Source organism: Trichosurus vulpecula, chromosome 4, assembly GCF_011100635.1.
Source record: "Trichosurus vulpecula isolate mTriVul1 chromosome 4, mTriVul1.pri, whole genome shotgun sequence".
Taxonomy (NCBI): Eukaryota; Metazoa; Chordata; class Mammalia; order Diprotodontia; family Phalangeridae; genus Trichosurus; species Trichosurus vulpecula.
In genome coordinates this window covers 266,739,951-266,762,064 of record NC_050576.1, presented here as the reverse complement: position 1 = coordinate 266,762,064, position 22,114 = coordinate 266,739,951, and the positions used below count along the sequence as shown (strand labels likewise).

Here is a 22,114-nt window from a genome sequence, read left to right as displayed (position 1 = left end):
AACCTCTCCCTGTGTGTCAGTTTCCTCATCCGTAAAATGATGACATTAGGCTTCATGGGCTCTAAGTTCCCTTCTAGCTCTAAATCTAGGATCCTGTGAGCTATCCGGGATGATGTGGACACCACCAAGATGGACTAGATGGTTTGGTTAAGGGTAAATCCCATCAAGGCTACCATTCTTTCACCTCACAGGGAGAGGGTCCCAGATTTGGTTTCATTCATTTAATGTTCACCAATTTAATAAGTAGTTATTAAGGCTTTACTATGCCCAAAGCACCGAGCTAGGCTCTGGGCTCTGGAGATACAAAGACAAGAGCCATCCCAGCCCTCAACTAGCTTACATTGTCCTGGAGGGTAGAACACTTAAACCTGCAAAGGAACAAAATACTATTTGAAAAAGAAGACTGTACTAACAACTCTGGGGAATCAGGAAAGACTGAGTCTTGTAGGAAGATAAGAAGGGAGTGCATTCTTGGCATGAGGGACAGCCTAGACGAACGCATGGAGGGAGGAGAAGGAATTGGGGAATAGCAACTGGACCTATTGATGGTACCATAGCGTGTCTGCAAGGTAAGCTGGAAAATAATCTTCAGCAGTTTTGAATGCTAAGAGTAGCCATAGGGCCTTCCTCTCATTTCAGAGATGGAAATGGAGGACGTTCAAGCAAAGACCTTGTGACAGACCCCCTCCGACTTCACATGGCCTCTTGCTTTGCAATATTCTAATGCAGCTATGATGTAATATTGTTAAATAGGAAGTTATCTGTATTTGGGTCTTAATACACTTCAGGAATGTAAACACCAAGACAACAGGGATGTTCTCTAGCCTAAACTTTTTTTTTCTTTCCTCATTGCATAGAAGAGTGTTCTGCATAAAGTAGGTACTTAATAAGTGTTCATTGAATAAATGAATGAATGAATGAATATGAGCTGTCTCAGTTACTTATGGTTTATAAGAAATCAGACTTTTAAACACAACTCAATTCCTTCCTCTTTACTTCAAATCAGTAGCTATGACTATAAAGCAAATTACTGAAAAGAGAAGGAAACCCACTATTACAATGTAATGAGAGCATTTAAATCATTCATTTATTCATTATAACTATTAAGCACTTACACAAAACACTAAAATGGGTGCTAGGGAGATGCAGATATATAAGGATAGTGCAGAAGTCTTCGTGAAGTTTTAATCTTTAATAGCCTAAAACCACACTAAGACTTTGGGGACACCCTGTATAATTAAGTTTAGTCCCCATGGTATGGCCTTAATGTAAGACTAGCCCTTTTAGAAGCACCACTTCCAGTCCATTAAAGCACCCTTCAGTGTACTGAGATGGGATTTTGCTCAGTAATTTGCCAGTTGCTTGAAAGTTTATGCAGCTCCCAAAATATCCTTCTGTTCCTATGAAATAGCTTCTTATATACTGGTAGAATCTGGCTTAACATGTGTTGGTAATAAAATAGAAGTCCATCCCTCCAGAAAGTTTCCTGAAATGGGTTAAACTCATCGATGGTAGGGAAAAATATCATTTTCTCAATAACTTCCAAAGATTTTTCCCCAAGTAAGTTAAAGATATAAATATAATACATAAGAGAGATTTTTAAAAATGAAAAACTGTAAGAAATAACATATGACACAGAGAAACTGGTGACAAATAAAATGATTCCTGTCTTTCCAATGAATGAAAATGACAGCCCTAAAGCTTGAGCATCATTTTAATATGGATCTGTTTTTTTACACCCCCACATGTGTCCTCTAGGAAATGATAGACTTGGAGAATTATCATGGCAACATTAAAACGTCAGGAAATACCAGCAAAGTAAGTACTTAGTGCTTAAAAGAAAGCATGATCTAGATACTTACCTGGATCTGTGGCAGACATCAATGAACCAAAAAATAAACAGTCAGTGAAGTGAAAGTCTCCATTTTTTAGCTGGCCCACATGTACCATCGCCTTCACGAAGCCATACATTATTAGCCTGTCAAAGAGGAAATGAGATCTTCAGGTGTCAAGCATCACCACAGCTGCTTTGTTTTCATTGGCTGATCACTATTCTAACATCCCTGCTAAATTCCTTAACTTCACTTAAGGATCTTCACTATAGCATCAGCCCTGATTGCCAATAACAGAAATCCACTTTTCTCTTGGCTGTTGAAATATGGAATTGGGGCCTCCAGGCTTCCCATCAAACACCATCAATCCAGTCACCTGATGACAGGTGGCAACACATTTAGAGCTTATTTTTAAAACATGAAAATAATACACAAGAAGATAAAGGAAGTAGGCATTGTGAAAAATAATCTGCTGAGAGAAGATTCCTACGAATTTATTCTCAGAAATTCTATGGTATAAGCAGCCATGTTGACCTACTCATACATCTTTCAATGGATTGATTGATTTTCTGCTTTCTTTGTTTTGTATCATGAAAGTCTAAGAAAAGTGTTCAAATCTCATTTCTGTTATTGTCACTGGAAGGAAATTAGAGAATCACAGGGCAATCAGTCAAGCAGTCACTTAAGAAAAATGTTCTCATCTCCCGGCTCATAGCAAAATTCCAGCCTATTACTGATAGTTTATGCTAAGCCACACTTCAATTAGCTATTAAAAGGATTCCCAAGATAGAGTCTACCACTCTGCTTTCTTTTCTTTTTTAAGTTTTAACTACCAGAAGAAAAATTCAAGAGGTTGATAAATTGGGTTAAAATATCTATTAGCTATCAGTGGTTCCACTTAGGTACCTCCATTTTTGCTTATTTCATAGGTTGCCATGGCCAAAGAAATCATCTCAAGTGGTCTAGTCTTTTAAAGGCAGACAATACTATTTGCTTTTAGAATAGAAGCTAAGAGAGCTGACATGCTTCTCACTTAGCACTAAGGATTCTAGGTTCATCTCCACACTACAATGAAGCAATATAGTATGGACCTATGAGTTGAATATTTATTTATTCATGGATGTTTTGATTTTGCTTAGACCTATGATTTCATTGGTATAGGGAACTCACTCAGAATTCCAGATGCAGTTCAACAACTTATCTGTAATTTATTATCTTAGATAATTGCCTAGGAAACTAAGAGGTTAAGTAACTTGTTCATGGCCACACAGTCATCATAAGTTAAAGGTAAGGCTTGAACTCAGGTCTTCTGTAATCCAAGACCATCTCCCTACCAACTATGACCCACTGTCTCTCCTACATATCTATACAAATTTCTAGAGACGTACATTAATGCATTAACAGAAAGAGCAACTCTATACAAATTGAACTATATGCAGCATGTCCCAAAAGTCTTAATGAAGTTTTAAACATTAATAACTTTAGAAATATAAATTCTATAAACTTATAAAACCATTCAAAAGTTTCATTATTTACATGTCTTTTATACTTATTTAGTTTTATGAATTTTGAATAAAAATTTTATATTTTGATTTTAACAAGAAGGGGCATTCTCTTAGAGTCAGAAGACCTGAGTTCAAATCTTGCCTCTGATGATTACTTGTATAACCTTGGTAAAGCCATTTAAACACCTTGGGGCTCATTTTTCTCATCTGTAAAATGAGAAGGTTATACTAAACAACATCTGAGCTTCTTGTTAGCTGGAGATCTATAGTCCCACGTCACCTTACAAAGTCTCATTTTATAGATGCGAAAAGGAATGTCTAAATAACTACCCAAAGTCACATCAAGATCTCCTCTATTTGAGAGACCGATCCATGGATGCGTTCACTAGCCATTTCTCCAGCTTTTCTCATCTGTGTTCTGATATTAAATGAGATCATCAAAAAGCTGTATACCTGGACCATATCATAAGCAGCTCCCTGCAGAAATGCCTTCCCTGAGTTACGATATAAGCTAAGCCTACACCTAAAATAAAGGTTCGAGAGAAGAAATGTCTGTGTGAATAATGAGTTGAAGAAACTGTCCATTATATTACCCAATGTCCCTTACAGTAGACCCACATGATTAATTCCTCTTAGAATTAAATACTAGGAAAACGTTGCATCTGAAGATAAACATATTTTCCTTTTTATCAGACAAGAATAACTTTATAACCCAATGTGTTTCCTCTTTTGCTTTATCTCAGAGTTAGATTTATTCTTTAACTACAGTAATTAACTCAATTCAGGTGCCTGATAACATCTAGTTCTCTTTTCTTTTTAATCATTTTTGTTGTTCTTGTTTGTTGTTCTGTGTATGCCACTCACCCAATTGTGCTGTTTTATGTGGTTTTAATTTTGTAAATTGCCTCAAATCCTTTGTGGAAGCAGGCAGTCAAACAAATGACAGAAAGACAGATGTCTTTGAACGTGAACATAGATGGAAGACATAGACATGCAGATAACTGTTGGCAATTATAAAATTAACTGCAGTGTGAATGTTATAAAAAGGCAGGTGAGACTAATCAACTCACAAAAGGTTCCAGTTTAGTTTTTTTTTCCTTTCCAGGGAGCAGGTGCTGTAGAAAAAAGACAAGAGGAATCACAGGTCCTAGACTCAAAGGTCAGTTTGCTATTAACTATCTGGACAACCTTGAGTGGGTCCATTTAATTCCCTGGGCCATAGTTCCTTTATCTGTAAAATGGGGAAACTGAACTAGTTATAATTCTAACAGTCTATCATTCAAGTCATTGTAGGCACAATATGGAAAAGGAGATTATTAGATTTTTTTCTTAAGAAAAAGCAGAGATACTTTAAATAAGTTTTAATCAATATACTAAAGGGAAAAAAGGACCCTTTTACTTCAAAATATTGCCTCAGCCTTTTATAGTGTCTGAGATGAACATGAGAAGACTTGTACAAATAGGTTGTCCATTGGGGTGAAAAATGAACCCAGAAGAAACTTATAAATTAATCGTTATACTGGAGTCACTTAAAAAAGAGTACCCACGCAAAGAGTAAGATTCACAGCAGTTATATTTTGCTAAGAAGAAGGAATGAGAAAAGGTTTAGAGTACTGAATGATGTAGGGGGATGCAGATCCAAAAAGCAATGTGGCAGAGAGCTGTCTCAGTGGCCAGGGGACATCAAGGGGGAAGCTTTGCCATCCTAGGATATAGAATATGGGAGCAAGGTAGCGTAGGCAAAGTCAATGGGCAATGAAAAAGATACCTACTGTCAGTAGAGCTGGCCTTGAAAAACAGTGTATTTAAAGCACTTTATAAGTACCTAGTAAGTGTTGAATCAACATGACAATGGAAGTGCCCAGTTCTTTGACCAATTAATGTTTATTGAATTTCATGGTATTAATGTGTTGTTGTTGATTTTTAATTCCAACTAATATAAGAGTGTAGTTGTTTCACAATGTGTCCATATTCCAGGGATATAGGCAAGCTGAGATTTTAAAAACAATTTTATTGATATTTTTTGTTTTTATATTACCTTTATACCCCAATGTATCCCTCTCCCTCTGCCTCTCAGAAAGCCATCCTTTATAACAAAGAATAAAAAAGAGGGAGGAAAAAGTTCAGTTAAAAAAACCAATATATCGATCAAACACAATAATGTAGCCACTGTCCCATACCCATTATCTTCCATTTCTACAAAAAAGGGAGAGATTTATATTCCCGTATTTATTCTTTGAAGCCAAACTTGGTTATTATAGTTTCATAGTATTAGGTTAAATTATTTCATTTTTGTTGTTCTTTCCATTTATGTTATTATGGTCATTGTATCTATTCTTTTCATAGTTTGGTTTATTTCACTTTGTATCACATCCTTTGTCTTTCCTTGTTTCTTTATGTTCATTGATTTTTACAGCACAGTAATATTATACTACATTCATATACTGCAACTTGTTTAGCCATTCTTCAATTGAAGAACATCTACTTTGTTTCCGGTTCTTGGATAGCACAAGAAAAAATGCCATTGCAAACATTTTCATGAACATTTGACCTCTCCTAATTTTTTTTCATGCTCTGATTTTTAATATTCAGGTCAAGTATCCATTTTGCACTTATTATGGTATATGGTTTAAGATGCTGGTCTAAACCTAACTGCTGCTAAACTACTTTCTAGTTTTCCTGTCAATTCTTATCAAATCTAGTTGTTCCCAAAGTGACTTATGATCTCAGGTTTATAAAACTCTGGGGGGTACTGAGCATAATTGTATTCCGTTAATCCACAATTAATCAGGTCTGTTCTACTAGTTAAGTTTCTATTTCCTAAGAATACCAAACTGCTTTCATGATTACTGCTTTATAACAAAATTTGAGTTTTGGAGTGCTATTTGACCTTTGATCCTACTTCTTCCCCTCCTCCCCACCATTATATCCCTTGAGATTCCAGATATTTTCTTCCTCCAGATGGATTTTGTTATTCTGTATAGATGTCTAAGTGAAGTATCTTTGGGATAATGGTTTAAAATGGGGGGAAATGTAAATGTTTAAATGACTGAATCATTTTAAAACATTTAATCTCAATTTCAATGATTTTTAAAATAATACCTTTCAAAATAGCCAAACTAGGATATAAATGAGCCTGCAGTAAGCGGCACCTGTCAGTTTTCTGAATTGCCAGTGACATTCTGAGGAATAGTTTCAGCTGGAAATACAAGCTACTGGAGCCAGTCCAGTGAGCCTTCAGAAGAGTCACGTCCTCGTATGTGACAGGATGTGAAACTGGCTCTTTTACGGAGTTCACTATGCAGTCAAGAAATGTAGGGCAGTGACATATCTGAAACAAACTGTAAGCCTTACTTCCTTTCACTGACCAATATAAAGAGAAGTCTTTATATAAGACTTTTAATTTGTTTTCATATTTTTCCTAATATAAGAATATATTGCATAAAGTATTTGATTATGCAGGCTTAAGTGACCAGGTAAGATCATTGAGAATCACATTTGGAGCTGGAAGGGTACTTAGAGGAGATTTAGTTTAACCACATCATTTTATAGATGAGGAAACTGAGACCCAGAGTTTCTGTGACTTGACCATGTTCACACTTATAGTAAGTAGCAGAGGTTCACAAATTGAACCTAGGGCTGGGATTTGAACCCAGACCTACTGACTCCAAATCTAAAGCCTTTTCAGCACCATCACACTTTTATCTAGTGGTGGCAAATATTTATATGTGTCCATCCATGAGGCAGCTAGGTGGTGCAGGCACTGAGCTTGGAATCAGGAAGACTAATTTTTATGAGTTCAAATCTGGCCTCAGACCCTTATTAGCTGTGTGACCCTGGACAAGTCATTTAACCCTGTTTGCCTCATTTTCCTCATCTGTAAAATTAGCTGAAGAAGCAAATGGCAAATCAGTATCTCCGCCGGGAAAGCCCCAAATGGGTAAAGAGTTGGACATGACTGAACAAATCTATTTAATATACACACATGTTTATATGTATGTATTATGTGCTCATGGTCACATAACCAGATTCTGAGTCAAGATTTGCCTTTATAATTAAAGCCTTGAAGTGAGTCAATTGATATAGCACCATAGATACATACACAGAAATTGGTGGGTTTTGTGTTTGTTTGTTTGTTTGCTTGTTTTACTAAAGTTATGAGTTCATCAGAGTTGGGAACTCACAATGAAGAAATTTTCCTACCAGTGCAGATCAGCACCTTCCCAGCAACTCAGACCTGCCCACCCCCATCCCACCCCAGGGATCCATGGATAAATTTCAGGGTTCTGAACTTGGGTGGGAAAAAAGTGACATCTTTATTTTACTACCTTCTAACTAAAATTTAACATTCCTTAAAAAAAAAGTTCCGTGGATGTGTTTTGTTTTTACATTGCAAACATTCTACAGATTGCTCTCACTCTGTTAAGTGCTCTCATAACAAAGTGACCCTATCTGAAAGTACAGTTAATATTCCACATCTGTAGCATCCTCCCCCATTTCCCCAACTCTCTTTAAAAAAAGGAACAGAATTCTTTTTTCTTTCCTTTCCATGCCCCAGCCCATTGGCAAAAAACAAAAGAAAAACAAATTTCCTATAATAAATGTGCATAAGAAAAATAATGGCTCTACATAGACATACACATGTATTTAAGCATGCAAGGCACAGTCAATATGGACATGTATGTGTGTATATTCTGCACCTTAAATCCATCACCTCTTTGTAATGGATATCATGTTTTATTATCTGTTCTCTGAAACCATGAACGCTTTTTGTATTGATCATAGTTCTTACAGTTCTCAAAGTCTTTTATTTTTACAGCATTGCTGTTACTGTATAAATTGTTCTTCTTGTTCTGTTCATTTTCTTCATCAGTTTGTAAAAGACCTTAAAATTGTTCATTTTTATAATATTTATGTTAAATAAATGTTTTTTCCCTTTGAGAACTGCCTGGTGGTATTCTTAGACTATTTATCAAATGGGGAATGGCTTCTTTTTTCTTATAAATCTATATCAGTTCATTATAAATCTTGGAAATGAGATTCTCATGAAAGAATCTGTCACAAAGATACTTTCCCAGTTAATTGTTTATACTTTAATCTGAGCTTTATTAGATTTATTTGTGCAGAAATTTTTAAAATTTCATGTACTCAAAAATACCCATTTTGGCTTTTGAGATCCTCTCTACTTCTTATTTGGTCATAAAATTTTCTTCCATTCATAAATTTGATAAGTATTTTTCCACATTTCTTTAATTTGTTTATGATATGATTTTTATCAAGTTATGTACTCATTTTGAAACTGATCTTTGTATAAGGTGGAGGTGTTGGCCTAAATCTAGTTCGTTCCATACTGCTGTCCAGTTTTCCCAGTTTTTTTTAATCAAATAGTAAGTCCTTATCACAGCAGCTGGAGTCTTTGTGTTTATCAAATTCTAGTGTATTAGATACATTTGCTTTTATACATTGTGTTCCAAGCCTGTTCCACTGATTGATCTATTTTTGAACCAGTACCAAATTGTTTTAATAATTACTCCTTAATAGTATGACAAATCTGGTACTGCTAGACATTCATAATAGCCTTTATGCTTTTATGTCTTTAAAAATAAAATTTAACTTTAACCTACCAGTATTTTAAATGTATTGTTTTTGTTATTTAATGTGTTTATAAGGAAGTATGTATAATACTATATCACAATTTTTAATATTTTAATAACTATTTCCATATAATAGATTTTCATTATAATACTATGTATTTTAATTTTATGCATTTAAAAAATATTATTTTGGGAAGTGGTCCATAGGTTTCTTCAGACTGCCAAAGAGGTCCATGGCATACACAAAGTTAGGAACCCCTGTTTTAGAGAATTGTGTGGTTCTCTGAGATGCTAAAGTGACTTTTCCAGGATTCCATAGCGAACAAATATGAGAGAGATGAGACTTGAATTTGGGTCTTCCTAATTCAAAGGCCAATTCTCTATTTACAGAGCCATGTTGCCTTGCACATGTATTTGTGTGTATATTTATTATAGATTATAAAATGAATACATGTATTCTCTTTAGAAACCAAAAAGGAGACATAGAATTTCTAAGCTGGAAATAACTTTAAAGGTCATTAATCTACTCTCTTTCCAAATTCCAGAATATCTTCTGTAGCAAGGTTTAAAAAGAGTTTTAAGTTGCCTGGATTCTTCTGACATTTGAAACTAATAGGGAATTATAGAATCTCAAATATAGATAGTTGGAGCATGGAGATGCTGCATCATCTAAGCTGAATCAATGGGTGTAGGAAAACACAGCATTCAAAGGAGTATTGATGATGACTTAGCCACATCCTCTAGGTGTGACAATAAGTCTTCCCCTAAACTCCTAATTGTTCCCTAAGGTTCCCCTGGAAATGGTTTAAAAAAGACATCTAAGTGAGGAGGTACATCCATTCTTCAGCATGGTAATAGGAGATTCTCCCTTCTGTCTTTGATCCTGAGTGAAAGGGGAAAATCATGTCAAAAGGAGAAGACATGCATTGTCTTGACTAGAATCCACCTTGCACATTTCTACTTGAAGCCAATCCAGGTGCCTCCCCAGTACCTGAGTTGATCTTTGGCACCCAGAACAAAGAATGTTCCATTTGGCGTGTTGAACTTGGCATCGCCCAGCTCGAGCTAAAACCCTGGCTCTGCCATTTACTTCTATCTGTGTACCTTGGAGCAAATCATTTAAGCTCTTGGTTTCTTCATTTCTTTTATGTGGGAAATAGACTAGACTAAAAGACCTAGAATCTAGTCCCTTCTAACTCTCGGTCTATGATCTTATGTTCCTATGACCTGAGCCAGGACAAAGAGATAGGTGTCAAACGAGAATTCAAAAATTTTTGTGTTAACCTTTCTGTATCTTGGATTCCAAATCTCTAAAATAGTGGCTTGTTGTTCAGTCTCTTTAATTGTGTCCAAGTCTTCACAACCCCGTTGGGGGTTTTCTTGGCAAAGATACTGGAGTGATTTGCCATTTTCTTCATTTTATAGAGGAGGAAAGTGGGACAACAGGGTTAAGTCACAGAGCTAGTAAGCATCTGAAGCCAGATTTGAACTTAGGTCTTCCTGAGTCCAGACCCAGTCTTCTATTCACTGCTCCATCTCCTAAACAAGGGAAATTGTGATGTTTCTGAAAGGATACGGCTAATACCAATATTATAATGGGATGGATGTTACTGTGGAGATCCAGTGGGAGTTAACTACCCACTTAACCTCACTGTATAGATGGTGCTTAGAAGGGCTATCTATTTCTCATAGTTTTCCTTTCAAAATAGTTCTGTACTTGATTTGAAATGGTCTAGGTTGGAGGTAGCCACCAGGTTATAGAGGATATAAAGTTTATGTGTAATAATTGGAGCGAGGGGGGAGAGGATGCTGCAAATGGAGGGATGAGAAAGGAAGTAAAGAATAGAGGTAAGAACAGGGTGACAAAAGGGGCAGGAGAGATATAGACACAGAGAGATATGGACACATAGAAGCAGAGACACCCAGAAAGACATATAGAGAGATATGTATGTTTACATATATATACACAGATATATATATTTATATCCACATATACAACTCTATGTATATGTGTGTATATTTGCATGCATATATGTATGTGTGTATGTAGACATACACACACACATACATAAAACACTTTCTGAGTACCTACTATGTTCCGGACATTGGGGATACAAAAAAATAGAAATATAGCAAACCCTAATGAGGAATAGTTTCCTCTGTTCTAGGTTACTCAGGACCAACACTCACTAGAACGAGTTAGGTGACTCTATCCCTGAATAAGAGGCTACCTTCTATACCCTAACCATAGCATGTTTATGGATATACAACCCTTTTTCAGCCCAAAGTGTCCTGTAGAAGTTAAAGTCATTACTCTTATCTCTTCCCGGGGACATGCAGGAATGGTTTATTCCCTTTTATGCATCCTAAAGACAAAGTCCACCCTCATGGCATGGGGACGAAACAGGTGCTGAAATGGCTAAAGAACTGGACATGGGAGTCAGAAAGAAACGGTCTTAAATTCTGCTTTGGACACTGGCTGTGTGACCTTGGGAAAGTCACTTAATTTCTCTCCACTTCAATTTCCTCCTCCCCGAAATGGGAATAATAATGGTTATAACGCCTACCCCATTCTCCATGGTCCCCGCTCCCACCTTTGTTGTGAGGATCAAGGGAGGTAATGTATGTGAGGCACTTTGAAACTCTCCAGTCACCACGTAAATGTCAGCTATTACTACTATTAAGTGCCTTAACCTCCTTGGATGAAATATAGAAACCCAAGGTTTTAACACAGACAGAAAATAAATCTCAAAGCTGACATACAGTGAGGGCTAGAGATATATTAAAGATGAATCATGTACCAGGTACATAAATCGTCCAAGTGTTCTTATGTATATCTGTTCGCACACAATCTTCCTGAGTTGGTGTTTGTTCACGTAGATATGAGAAGACAATGCCCTGAGTTACAATTCCATTGTGTGTGCCAAGGGTGGCTCAGTCTTGTTTCTGTTTCTTTTGGGTGTGTTCCAGCCACACACGTAGGAAGCTTCACAGTGGTGGGGCGGGAGTAAAGCTGACCACATCATGTGGGAGGGGGGTATGGTGAAGCTGACCACATCCTATTCACCCAGGCTCACTAAGAAGATGATTCAATATAAATTACCTCCATAGCCAGAGAACTTGCCAAAGTCTACAATTCACATCTGTGAAACTGCCATACATAACCACCTATCTTGCCTTCTCCTCTTTCCCCAGTGTACTCCCTCTCCTCTTTTCAGGCACCTACTCAGCTGCCATCATGCCTAGTCATCCCCATTACTTTGTCAGCAGCATTTTCATTAGTTTGCATCCAGCATGCCTATCTCCTGGCTTAACTGGAAAATCCCTCTCCTCCTTCATTCAAGCATTTCCTGAAGACTCACCTTCACCCACTTTGTAAGGCTTTCCCTGACAGAGGCAGAAAATTCCTAAGATCCATCAAAATATTTAATTTGGATACCTCTTACCTGGTTTGATAAATCACTCCCCTCTGTGGGTCTCCTTTCTCTCATTTGTAAAATGAAGGGGTTGGACTAGCCAGCCTCTAGCTCCATGACTCTCTGTCCTTATATCTTTATCACCCCACCTTTCCATGTGGACAAATCCTTCACTTTATACATTTAATATAATTAATATATTACATAATATATTATCATATCAATATAGTAGATACAATATTATGTATAATAATATAATTAATTACTGGGTACCCGAATGAAGACATAGGGAACTGGACAAACTATACCAGTTTTTGCATTAGATTACAAGCTCCTTAAGGTGCTGGGATAATTTTTTGCTCAGTAGTTATAAAGCCTTGCAGGAAGGCAATTAATACAGCACCAAAGGTGGCTAGGTAGGCACTAAATACACATCCCTTAGTAAGTCATTCCTCTGGATTGACATATAAGAGGGGGTGCTTATGATATAAACATTCAAAATGCTCTGATAGCTCTAACCTCCAATTATAAGTTTCTTGAGGAAAAGGGTGGAGAGGGAAGTAGTCAGAAGAGAACTGAATAAAATAGATAAAAAAATGAAAAGACCTACCTCTTTCCTGCTCTTAATCTAGGCCTGCCCAATGAGCTGTAAACCACAGGTGCTGGGGCTTAACATCTCCCTAACACAGGAAATGAGACCAGTTCCAGGAAGGAATCCTAATGAGCTGTGGCTTCAGTCATTATAGGACGATCTACATACTCAGAACTTATGTTTATGCTGTATTTTTATCTTTTAAAAAAGCATTTTTACAATGACTATGTCATTCTGTACTCACAAATGCCTGTGAGATAAGTAGCCAACAAAGAAGGTGAAGAGTTTGCAACATGATCTAAGTACCTGTAACAAGTCTCATAATTGATGTCCCTTATTACTGCCACTGTGATAGAGGACATATATTGTTGACTTCCCTATCTTGGATCTTTTTAGGCATTGAATGAGACAGTCCAGATTCACTTAGTAAAGTCAATTTAAAATATTTCTTTTTAATCTATCTTCAGAAGACAATGGAAACCTATTTGATGTTAGGACCTTCAGTGTTGTTTAAGGACCCTCATTAGAGGGCTGAAAACATGGCAATCACTGAGCCTCGCTCTATTTCATCATATCAGACAAAAATTGATGTGTCCACTTAAGTAAAATAACAACAGAAAGGGGGAAATGAAAGAAATTTTCACAGGGAAACATCATCTACCAAGAAAACAAAAAAAAAGTAAACTGAAGGAATGAGTAGGGTGGGGGGTGGGGAAAGGAATAAGTAGTAGGAGTGAAAGAAACTATGAAGACAGATCCAGAAGGAAGGAATAATATAGCAACAACAAGACCTCCAGGAATGAAGCTGGGAATGTTTTAAGAACCTCCAAATTGACCAGTAAATTCCATATGAAAAATAAAGATATATTGGTAACTACAAAAATAGATCAATGAAACAATGAAAATCAAAGCAATGAAAAAGGAGTTCAAAAGGAGCCAAAAACGAGATTCAATAGTTTGAAACAGTGAAGTGGATTCTCTAAAGAATAGAATGGTCTAATTGAAACAGGAAAAATTATAGGAAAAAAAGCAACAAAAATCCAAGAAAACTCTAACTGGAAGGCTAGAAATTCCTCGAATGAAGATAATAAAACTAGTAGACAGACTTTCGTGAGGCAACCAGAGAATTATTGATCCTCAAGAAAAAAATACGAAGTAAAGAATCTAGTACCATATTTCTGGATATCATGAGAAAATTTCTCCATAGTTTTTAAAAGAGGGCAAAGGGCAAATCTACAGAATTCATAGGACTGTCATTATTTTTGTTGTATCATTTCATGATCCCATTTGGGGTTTTCTTGGGAATGATACTGAAGTGGTTTGTTATTTCCTTCTTCAGCTCACTTTTTACAGAAGAACTGAGCCAAACAGGGTTAAGTGACTTGTCCAGGGTCACCCAGCTAGTATGTGCCTGAGGCTGGATTTGAAGTCACTAAGATGAGTCTTTCTGACTCCATGCTCAGGGATTGTCATCAGAGGATCCCCAAATTTAACTCACCCACAAGAGTGATAATCAAACTCTTAAAGCTTTATGTGGGAAGAAAGAATCGTATATAAAGCCAGGGAAAGGCAAATCACAGATTAAAAAGAAACAGTTTTAATTTTGTAAGATCTCTGAGGATGAGCAGTGAAAAGAGTGTTTGCAATGCCAAAATAGTGAAAAATTGAGAAAGATGAAAAGATTCATTAGCTGATAGGGAATGTAAACTCATTCCTGGTGAACATGTGAATTGGACCAACTGTTTTGGGAAAGCAATATGAAATCATACAATAAAAATTATCCCAGAAATTTCAGTATTAGCTTAATACCAATACCCTAAGAAGGTTATTGTTAGGAACAAAAAGAGAAATAGAAAAGAGAAATTACAGAGACATGGCAGCACTATCATGAGGCAGAGAGGCGATACAATGGGAAGAAGGCATGCTGGACCTGGAGTCAAGAAGACCCGAGTTCAAATCCAGCTTCAGACACTTACAACCTGTGTGACCCTGAGCAAGAATGACATTTAACCCTTATCTGCCTCAGTTCCCTCATCTAAAAGTGGCGATAATAGTATCTACTTCCCAGGGTTATTGTGAGGATCAAACAAGATATTTGTGGAGCACTTTGCAAACTTTAAAGCAAAATATAAACGATACCTATTATAATTAAGTATAATAGCATAAAGTCAGAAACAAACCATGTGCCCAGCAATTGTGGGCACATTGTGGCTGAAATAAACTGCTGTATGTAAATGTGATATAATATTATCAGATGTAACATAATATTATTTGGTCATAAGGAATAATGAACATAAATTCAAAAAAAAATTTGGGAAGGCATAGTGTAGCCAGAATGGCCTTTGTTTTCTTTGAATGACTCAGCTTACCTCATTGAGCCTCTGGACACTGTGGCTTGCTCTTCCGGGGCAGGAAGCCCAAAGAGCATTCCAGGAAGCAGACAACTTCCTGTGTGATGAGTCATGGGGCTGGCTGAGGGGAGGTGTTAACGGCTATGCTAGGGGGAGGGGCCAAGTCAAGAACCAATTGGCCCTGGTCGTTCAGGCGGTGCTTGATGATGTCAAAAACTCTATAAGAGGGGAGAGGACAGCTTGAAGATCCTCTTTTCCTTTTCCGGTTGGAGCCAGAGACAGTTACAGCGACAGTTACAGCGACAGTTACAGCGACAGTTACAGCGACAGTTACAGTTGCAGTCACAGTTACAGCCACAGCCACAGCTGAAGCAGGAGCTGCCAGTAGCAGAGCTGACCTACGGGAGGAAGCTGAACAAAGACTTCAGTCCAGTGGGTAATCTTATTACCATAGAGGGGGAAACATGATTTTGCTTTACGCAATCATGCTTCTCTGTAGCCTCCTGGTTACTCTTTCAAGGCGTACTTATTGGGCCTGGAAGCTTTTGATCAATATATCAAAATGGGGTTGCTGGTTCATGGGTTGGTTACTGTGGAGCCTAAATAAATGTTTTGATTCTTCTGCCTTCTACTTTGAGAGTTTCTTATATCCGGCGGTTCCGAACCTTTCAGACATGTTTATGATCCTCTTTGAGATTATAAACTCTGCCCTCCTATTACATTTGGCGACCAGGATGGGATCACTAGGTATAAGATCTCTATTTAGAAGCAGAACAATTCCAGAGGAAGAGATGAATATCCCAGGATGGGAGGATCCATTTTATTCCTCCCTAGCAAAAGAATTGGCTAAAAAAGCTGGACCCTGTGAAAACTGGGAACCAAGGCTACGGAGAGGAGATCCTAGGGATTTGGAAAAGTGTTTACGAGAAGTTGGGATTCAGTCAGGGGCATCACTATCTAGGCAAAGCTGGATAGTGTTATCAGCCTACCGGCTAGTATACGAAAGATTGAGATTAAGTGAAAGACATGGGGGCACTCCTACCCCACAGGAAGAAGGGGAATCTCAGATAGCAGGAGACCAAACTGACTCAAATGAGAACTTTTCTATTAATGTGGCTAAGAGCAACAGGAGACCAAAAAAGCCCAGAGTGCATTTCAACCCAGCCCAGAAAGAGCCTGACTGCCTGCTTCGTCCTAGCCATGGTGGCAGAGGAAGTGAGTGGGGAGAGAATGAGACAATGTTAGGGGCTGAGGCACAAAACACTACTGGGGTTCAGGATGTGCCTCACACAGAGAATAGGAGATGGTTAAATGATCAGACAAGGGCTCGACCCATACAAAGGAGGAAGACAGAAACCCGAGGTGAAGATTCAGTTACAAGGGAAATTCAGGAAGATTTCTCACCGCAAGAGGTCACAGATATTTTGAGTAGATTCAGCCAAAGAATAGGAGAACCATTGATATCTTGGATGGTAAGACTCAGTGATCAAGGGGCCAGTGGAATATCAGTAGATAGGACAGACTGCATGAGATTCATAGGTATCAGCCATGATCCTCTAGTTCAACAAGCTTTTAGGGAACATCATCAGCAAGGAGATGGTGATAGCAGGACTACTCTGTTGGCATTAGCCGCTGTGGGATGCAATAAGAGATATGCTACTGATTCTATGTGGCCCACTGAGCACAGACCCTGGTATTCACTTAGAGATTGTATCATGAGACTAAAGGAGGAGGTAATGAAGACTGCCATTATGATAGGAACCTCAGACAAATATTACAATGATCCAATGGAACTGCCTCATAGGAATTTAATAATTAGGACAGCTCCCCCTGCTTATAAACAACTAATTTTGAATTTATTACTTGGAGAAGTAGGGAGCCGTCTTACAACAGTGATAAATAAGATTTTACAGTTACATGACTTAGGTGACTGGGGAAGGGATAGATCTCCTCGAGAGAGAAGGGTGAATAACCAGCAAACTTGGCGCCAAAGGAGAGTAACAAGGAAAGAAATGTTTACTGCTTTATTGAGAGCAGGGGTAGGTTTTGAAATGATAGATGGAATTCCAACCAATGAATTATATAGAATGTATAGAGATAAAGGACTTGATAACAGGAGAGATAGGGAAATAAGAACTGCTCCTGCAAATACTACAGATGTTGAACCTTCAAACCCAAGTGAATCACATGAAAGGGAATACTAGGGAACAGGCCGAGCCCCAGTCCAAATTAAGGAAATACACAGGCTGGATTGCAGACCTCACATTAACTTGACCATATATTGGAAAAATGGGTCAAGTACGGTAACTGAGGCATTAATAGATACTGGGGCCGAGGCCACCCTTATTTATGGAAATCCAGACAAGTTCAGCCATGGAACTCCTATTACCATTACAGGACTAGGAGGGACTGAAATATCAGCCAGGCAAGTTAAATTAATGATGAAAATTGGACAGTTGCCCAAGAAAGAATATAGTGTGGTTATTGTGCCTATTCCCGAATACATCATTGGAATAGACATATTGAAGGGTATGACCTTAAATTTACCCGAAGGGAAATACCAATTTGCTGTGAGGAAAATGGGCATTAATGCAGTCTTAGTGGGGAAAATCAAGATGGATCCAATCACTTTGCCCGAACCTTCTAAAATAATTACTTTGAGGCAATATCGTGTGCCAGGTGGGCAAGATGAAATTGCCAACACTATAAGAGAATGTGTTGAGGCAGGAGTGTTAGTCCCTACAACTACTCAATGGAACAACCCTGTCTGGCCAGTCCGAAAGTCAGATGGAACATGGAGGATGACAGTAGATTATAGACAGCTGAACAAAGTGACTCCTCCCTTGTATGCTGCTGTCCCAGACACGGTTACTTTAATAGAGAGAATACAAAAACGTGAAGGGACTTGGTATGCAGTTATTGATTTGGCCAATGCCTTCTTTACAATCCCAATAGACCCCAAGCAATGGAATCAGTTTGCTTTTACTTGGCAAGGCCGACAGTATACATTTACACGCCTGCCGCAAGGATATATTCATAGCCCAACTATTTGCCACAGGATTGTAGCTGAACATTTGGATGAATTAAAGTTACCTGGTGTACAGCTTACACATTACATAGATGACATCATGATACAGGGAAAGAATATAAAGGAGGTGGAGGAGAGTTTAGTATTATTAATTGACCATATGAAAAGCAAAGGATGGGAAATCAACCCCGCAAAGGTTCAAGGGCCAGCTCAAACTGTAAAATTCTTGGGGATACAGTGGAATAGAGGACTGCGAGAAATTCTCCCACAAGCTCGACAAAAAATCCAGGATTTTCCCACCCCTACCAATAAGAAAGAGGCCCAAAAGTTCATAGGGCTGTTTGGTTATTGGAGACACCACATCCCACATTTGGGACAGATTTTAAAACCCTTGTATAAAGTCACCAGAAAGAAATATGAATTTGACTGGGGACTTGAACAAAGTAGAGCTTTTGAGGAAGCAAAGGCTGCTATTCAATTAGCTCTAGACTTATGGCCTATGCAAAATGGGCCAGTGGAGTTACAAGTGACTGTACAAGATGACTATGCAAATTGGAGTCTGTGGCAAAAACAACAAAGCCGAAGTGTACCTTTAGGCTTTTGGTCAAGGAAACTGCCCTCATCTGGAGTGCAATATACACCTTTTGAGAAGCAGCTGTTAGCTGCATATTGGGCTTTAGTAGAAACTGAGCAACTAACTCTGGGTCATGAAGTGGTATTAAGGCCTGGAATTCCAATTATGACTTGGGTAATGAGTACCCCAGCTTCTCACAGAATTGGACATGCACAAGAGGCAAGCATAATCAAATGGAAGTGGTATATTCAGAATAGGTCCAGAGCAGGCAAAAATGGAGTTTCTGCTCTACATGAATCTGTGGCGAACATTGATACTGAGAGCAATGAAAAGCCCCTTGAATCTAGGCAACAGATGGTACCATCCTTAGTGAAATGGAATAATGGATATGACGGACTAAATGAAGAACAGAAGAAACATGCTTGGTTTACTGATGGGACAGCAAAATATTTAGGACAGAAGAGACATTGGAAAGCAGTAGCCTATAACCCCTGTACAAGGAGAACTCTGGAAAGTTCTGGGATAGGTGGAAGTAGCCAATATGCTGAACTGATGGCAGTGCATCAGGCCATCAGAGCAGAGAAAGGAGGACAATGTCATATATTTACTGACTCGTGGGCGGTAGCTAATGGATTAGCTACGTGGATGCCTATATGGAGGAATCAGAATTGGGAGATTCATGGCAAACAAGTTTGGGGTAAAGAGTTATGGGAAAATATATGGGACATGTCTTTGGTTACAGATCTGTCAGTTTTTCATGTTGATGCTCATGCAACCCTGACCACACCAGAACGTGAGTACAATGCACATGCGGATCGACTAGCAAAGATTGCTACTGAATGTATTGTCCCTACTCCGACTCCAACTGATGACCCAGCCTTAGCAAGATGGGTCCACCAGACTGCTGGCCATTTAGGGGTCCAGGCCACCCATCGATGGGCACAGGATCGAGGTATCAGTATTTCTCATGCGTTGTTAAAACAAATAACAGAGGAGTGTTGTATATGCCAATTAGAAAAAGAACGAACTCTTCCTAGGATAGTTACTGGAGAAATAGCAAGGGGAAAAGTTCCAGCCCAAATTTGGCAGATAGATTATATTGGCCCACTACCCCAGGATAAAGGATGTAAATATGTATGTACGTGTGTTGACACCTATTCAGGTGTACTAGTGGCTTGTCCTTATAAAGACGCAACTCAGAAAAACACCTGTAAAACTCTAGATATTGTAAGTTTATATTATGGAACCCCAATGCAGATTCAAAGTGACAATGGGTCACATTTCAAGGGCAAAGAAGTGAAAAGATATTGTGTGTTGAATAATATAGAATGGATATATCATATTCCATATTACCCACAAGCATCTGGGCTAATTGAAAGAATGAATGGATTGTTGAAAGAACAGCTGAGAAAATTAAGCTCAAATAATTCATATCGACATTGGAAGGATAATTTGTCTATTGCCTTACGTAATTTGAATAATAGGCCCTTAGGGGGGAGTACACCTCTAGCCAGAATGATGACCCCAAATCTGCAGATCAGAGAACAGCAAACATGTGAGATCCAAAACATTGAATTTTGGACTCTGAGGGAAGATGTCCCACTACCAAGTCCAGGAACACCTGGTTCAGCAGGATATGATTTACATTGTATAGAGAATTTTAGGTTAAATAGGAAAGAGATAAGAAAAACCCCTACTGGAGTATGTATGAGAATCCCCAAGAATCATCTTGGACGGATATTACCTAAACCAGGATTAGCGGCTCAAGGAATACATGTATTGGCTGGAGTGATAGATTCTAATTATCAAAAAGAAATTGTTGTGACACTCCAGAATATGGGTAAAAAACCTGTACAATTTTGTAGAAATGATAGGATGGTTCAAGTCATTATTATCCCCTGTGAAAAAATACCCTTTGTGAAAACTGACCCTCCTCCCAAAATAACTACTAGAGGGGCAAAAGGGTCTTGCTCCATTGATAGAATAAAGTCAGGAGCTAAGGTATGGGTAAAACGGAAGCCAGATGATATTCCAAAGGCTGCAGAAGTTATAGCCCATGGGAAGGACAACACTGTAACAGTTGTCTATTCAGGGGAAAATAATTACCAAATCGTACCCCTGAACCATATATTTTACCGTGAATAGGTTATAATAATAGATTCACAGACTCCACAGGTATGGCTGATGCTGGTAAATGCCATAAGCCACTCAGAGGAAAGGTAACTTTGTGTGATTAACGGATGAAAACTTGTACATTTGGGGAAAGGATGGGAGGACAATCTTAGTCTCTATCTAGGGTGGGATCCTCTTGGCTTCCTCATTATGTTCCTTTTGAAAAGAAACATTTCCCACCTGAGTTTGGCTCTGATGTTGGATCTTTGCATAACTGAAATCTCAACCAAACTTGAGATGATTTTATTTGAAGAATTATAGTCCATACTTGTCTATTCTTTTTGTCCTTTGTTTTGGCTAACCTTGTTGCTAGTTTTGTTTCCTTCAGGCTTAAGCACCCTGCACTTTCCGGTGACTGCCTAAGCATGTAGCATTCTTGGAATTCCTGCCAACTCGTTAAAGAAATGACCTCTGGAATGGGACTTTTTGGGGGCAGGGCCATCTCTACATCCAATTTCAGCATGAAGAAGCTATGGAAAATGAGACCTTCACCCCTCACCCCAAGATTTTGAGCCCCAATCGTTCAAGGGGGGTGGAAATGATGATAGTGTTCTGTTTACTTATTTTGTGTTATCCTTGCTGTGTTGTTTTATTGTTATGATATTATTGATCCTATGTAATGGATACAAGGATTTAGGGGTGGACATTTGAATTATTAATAATTATTTTGGGGATGATTGATTGAAGAGATTATCTTGCTGGGACCTAGGGGTGGATCACATTTGAATCGTAAACCAATATTTAGGAATGTCACCAAATGATATGTTTTGCTTTATAATGAATGATATGTTTAGTTTCCTTTGTAATTGGATCACAATGTATGTTCTAGGATACATGGCTGATTAGATTATGTATCCTATAACAAGGGGTGGAGTGTAGCCAGAATGGCCTTTGTTTTCTTTGAATGACTCAGCTTACCTCATTGAGCCTCTGGACACTGTGGCTTGCTCTTCCGGGGCAGGAAGCCCAAAGAGCATTCCAGGAAGCAGACAACTTCCTGTGTGATGAGTCATGGGGCTGGCTGAGGGGAGGTGTTAACGGCTATGCTAG

General features: G+C 38.3%; 1 protein-coding gene across 2 annotated transcripts in view; it reads right to left on the bottom strand.

The window, feature by feature from the left end:
- Positions 1–22,114, bottom strand: part of SLC9A9 (solute carrier family 9 member A9) — a 755,878-nt gene that overhangs the window by 562,099 nt on the left and 171,665 nt on the right. For both annotated transcript variants that reach the window (XM_036758117.1, XM_036758118.1), the window contains exon 5: positions 1,863–1,978. In XM_036758117.1, the coding sequence (XP_036614012.1) occupies positions 1,863–1,978 (116 nt within the window). The remainder of the gene's footprint in view (positions 1–1,862; positions 1,979–22,114) is intronic.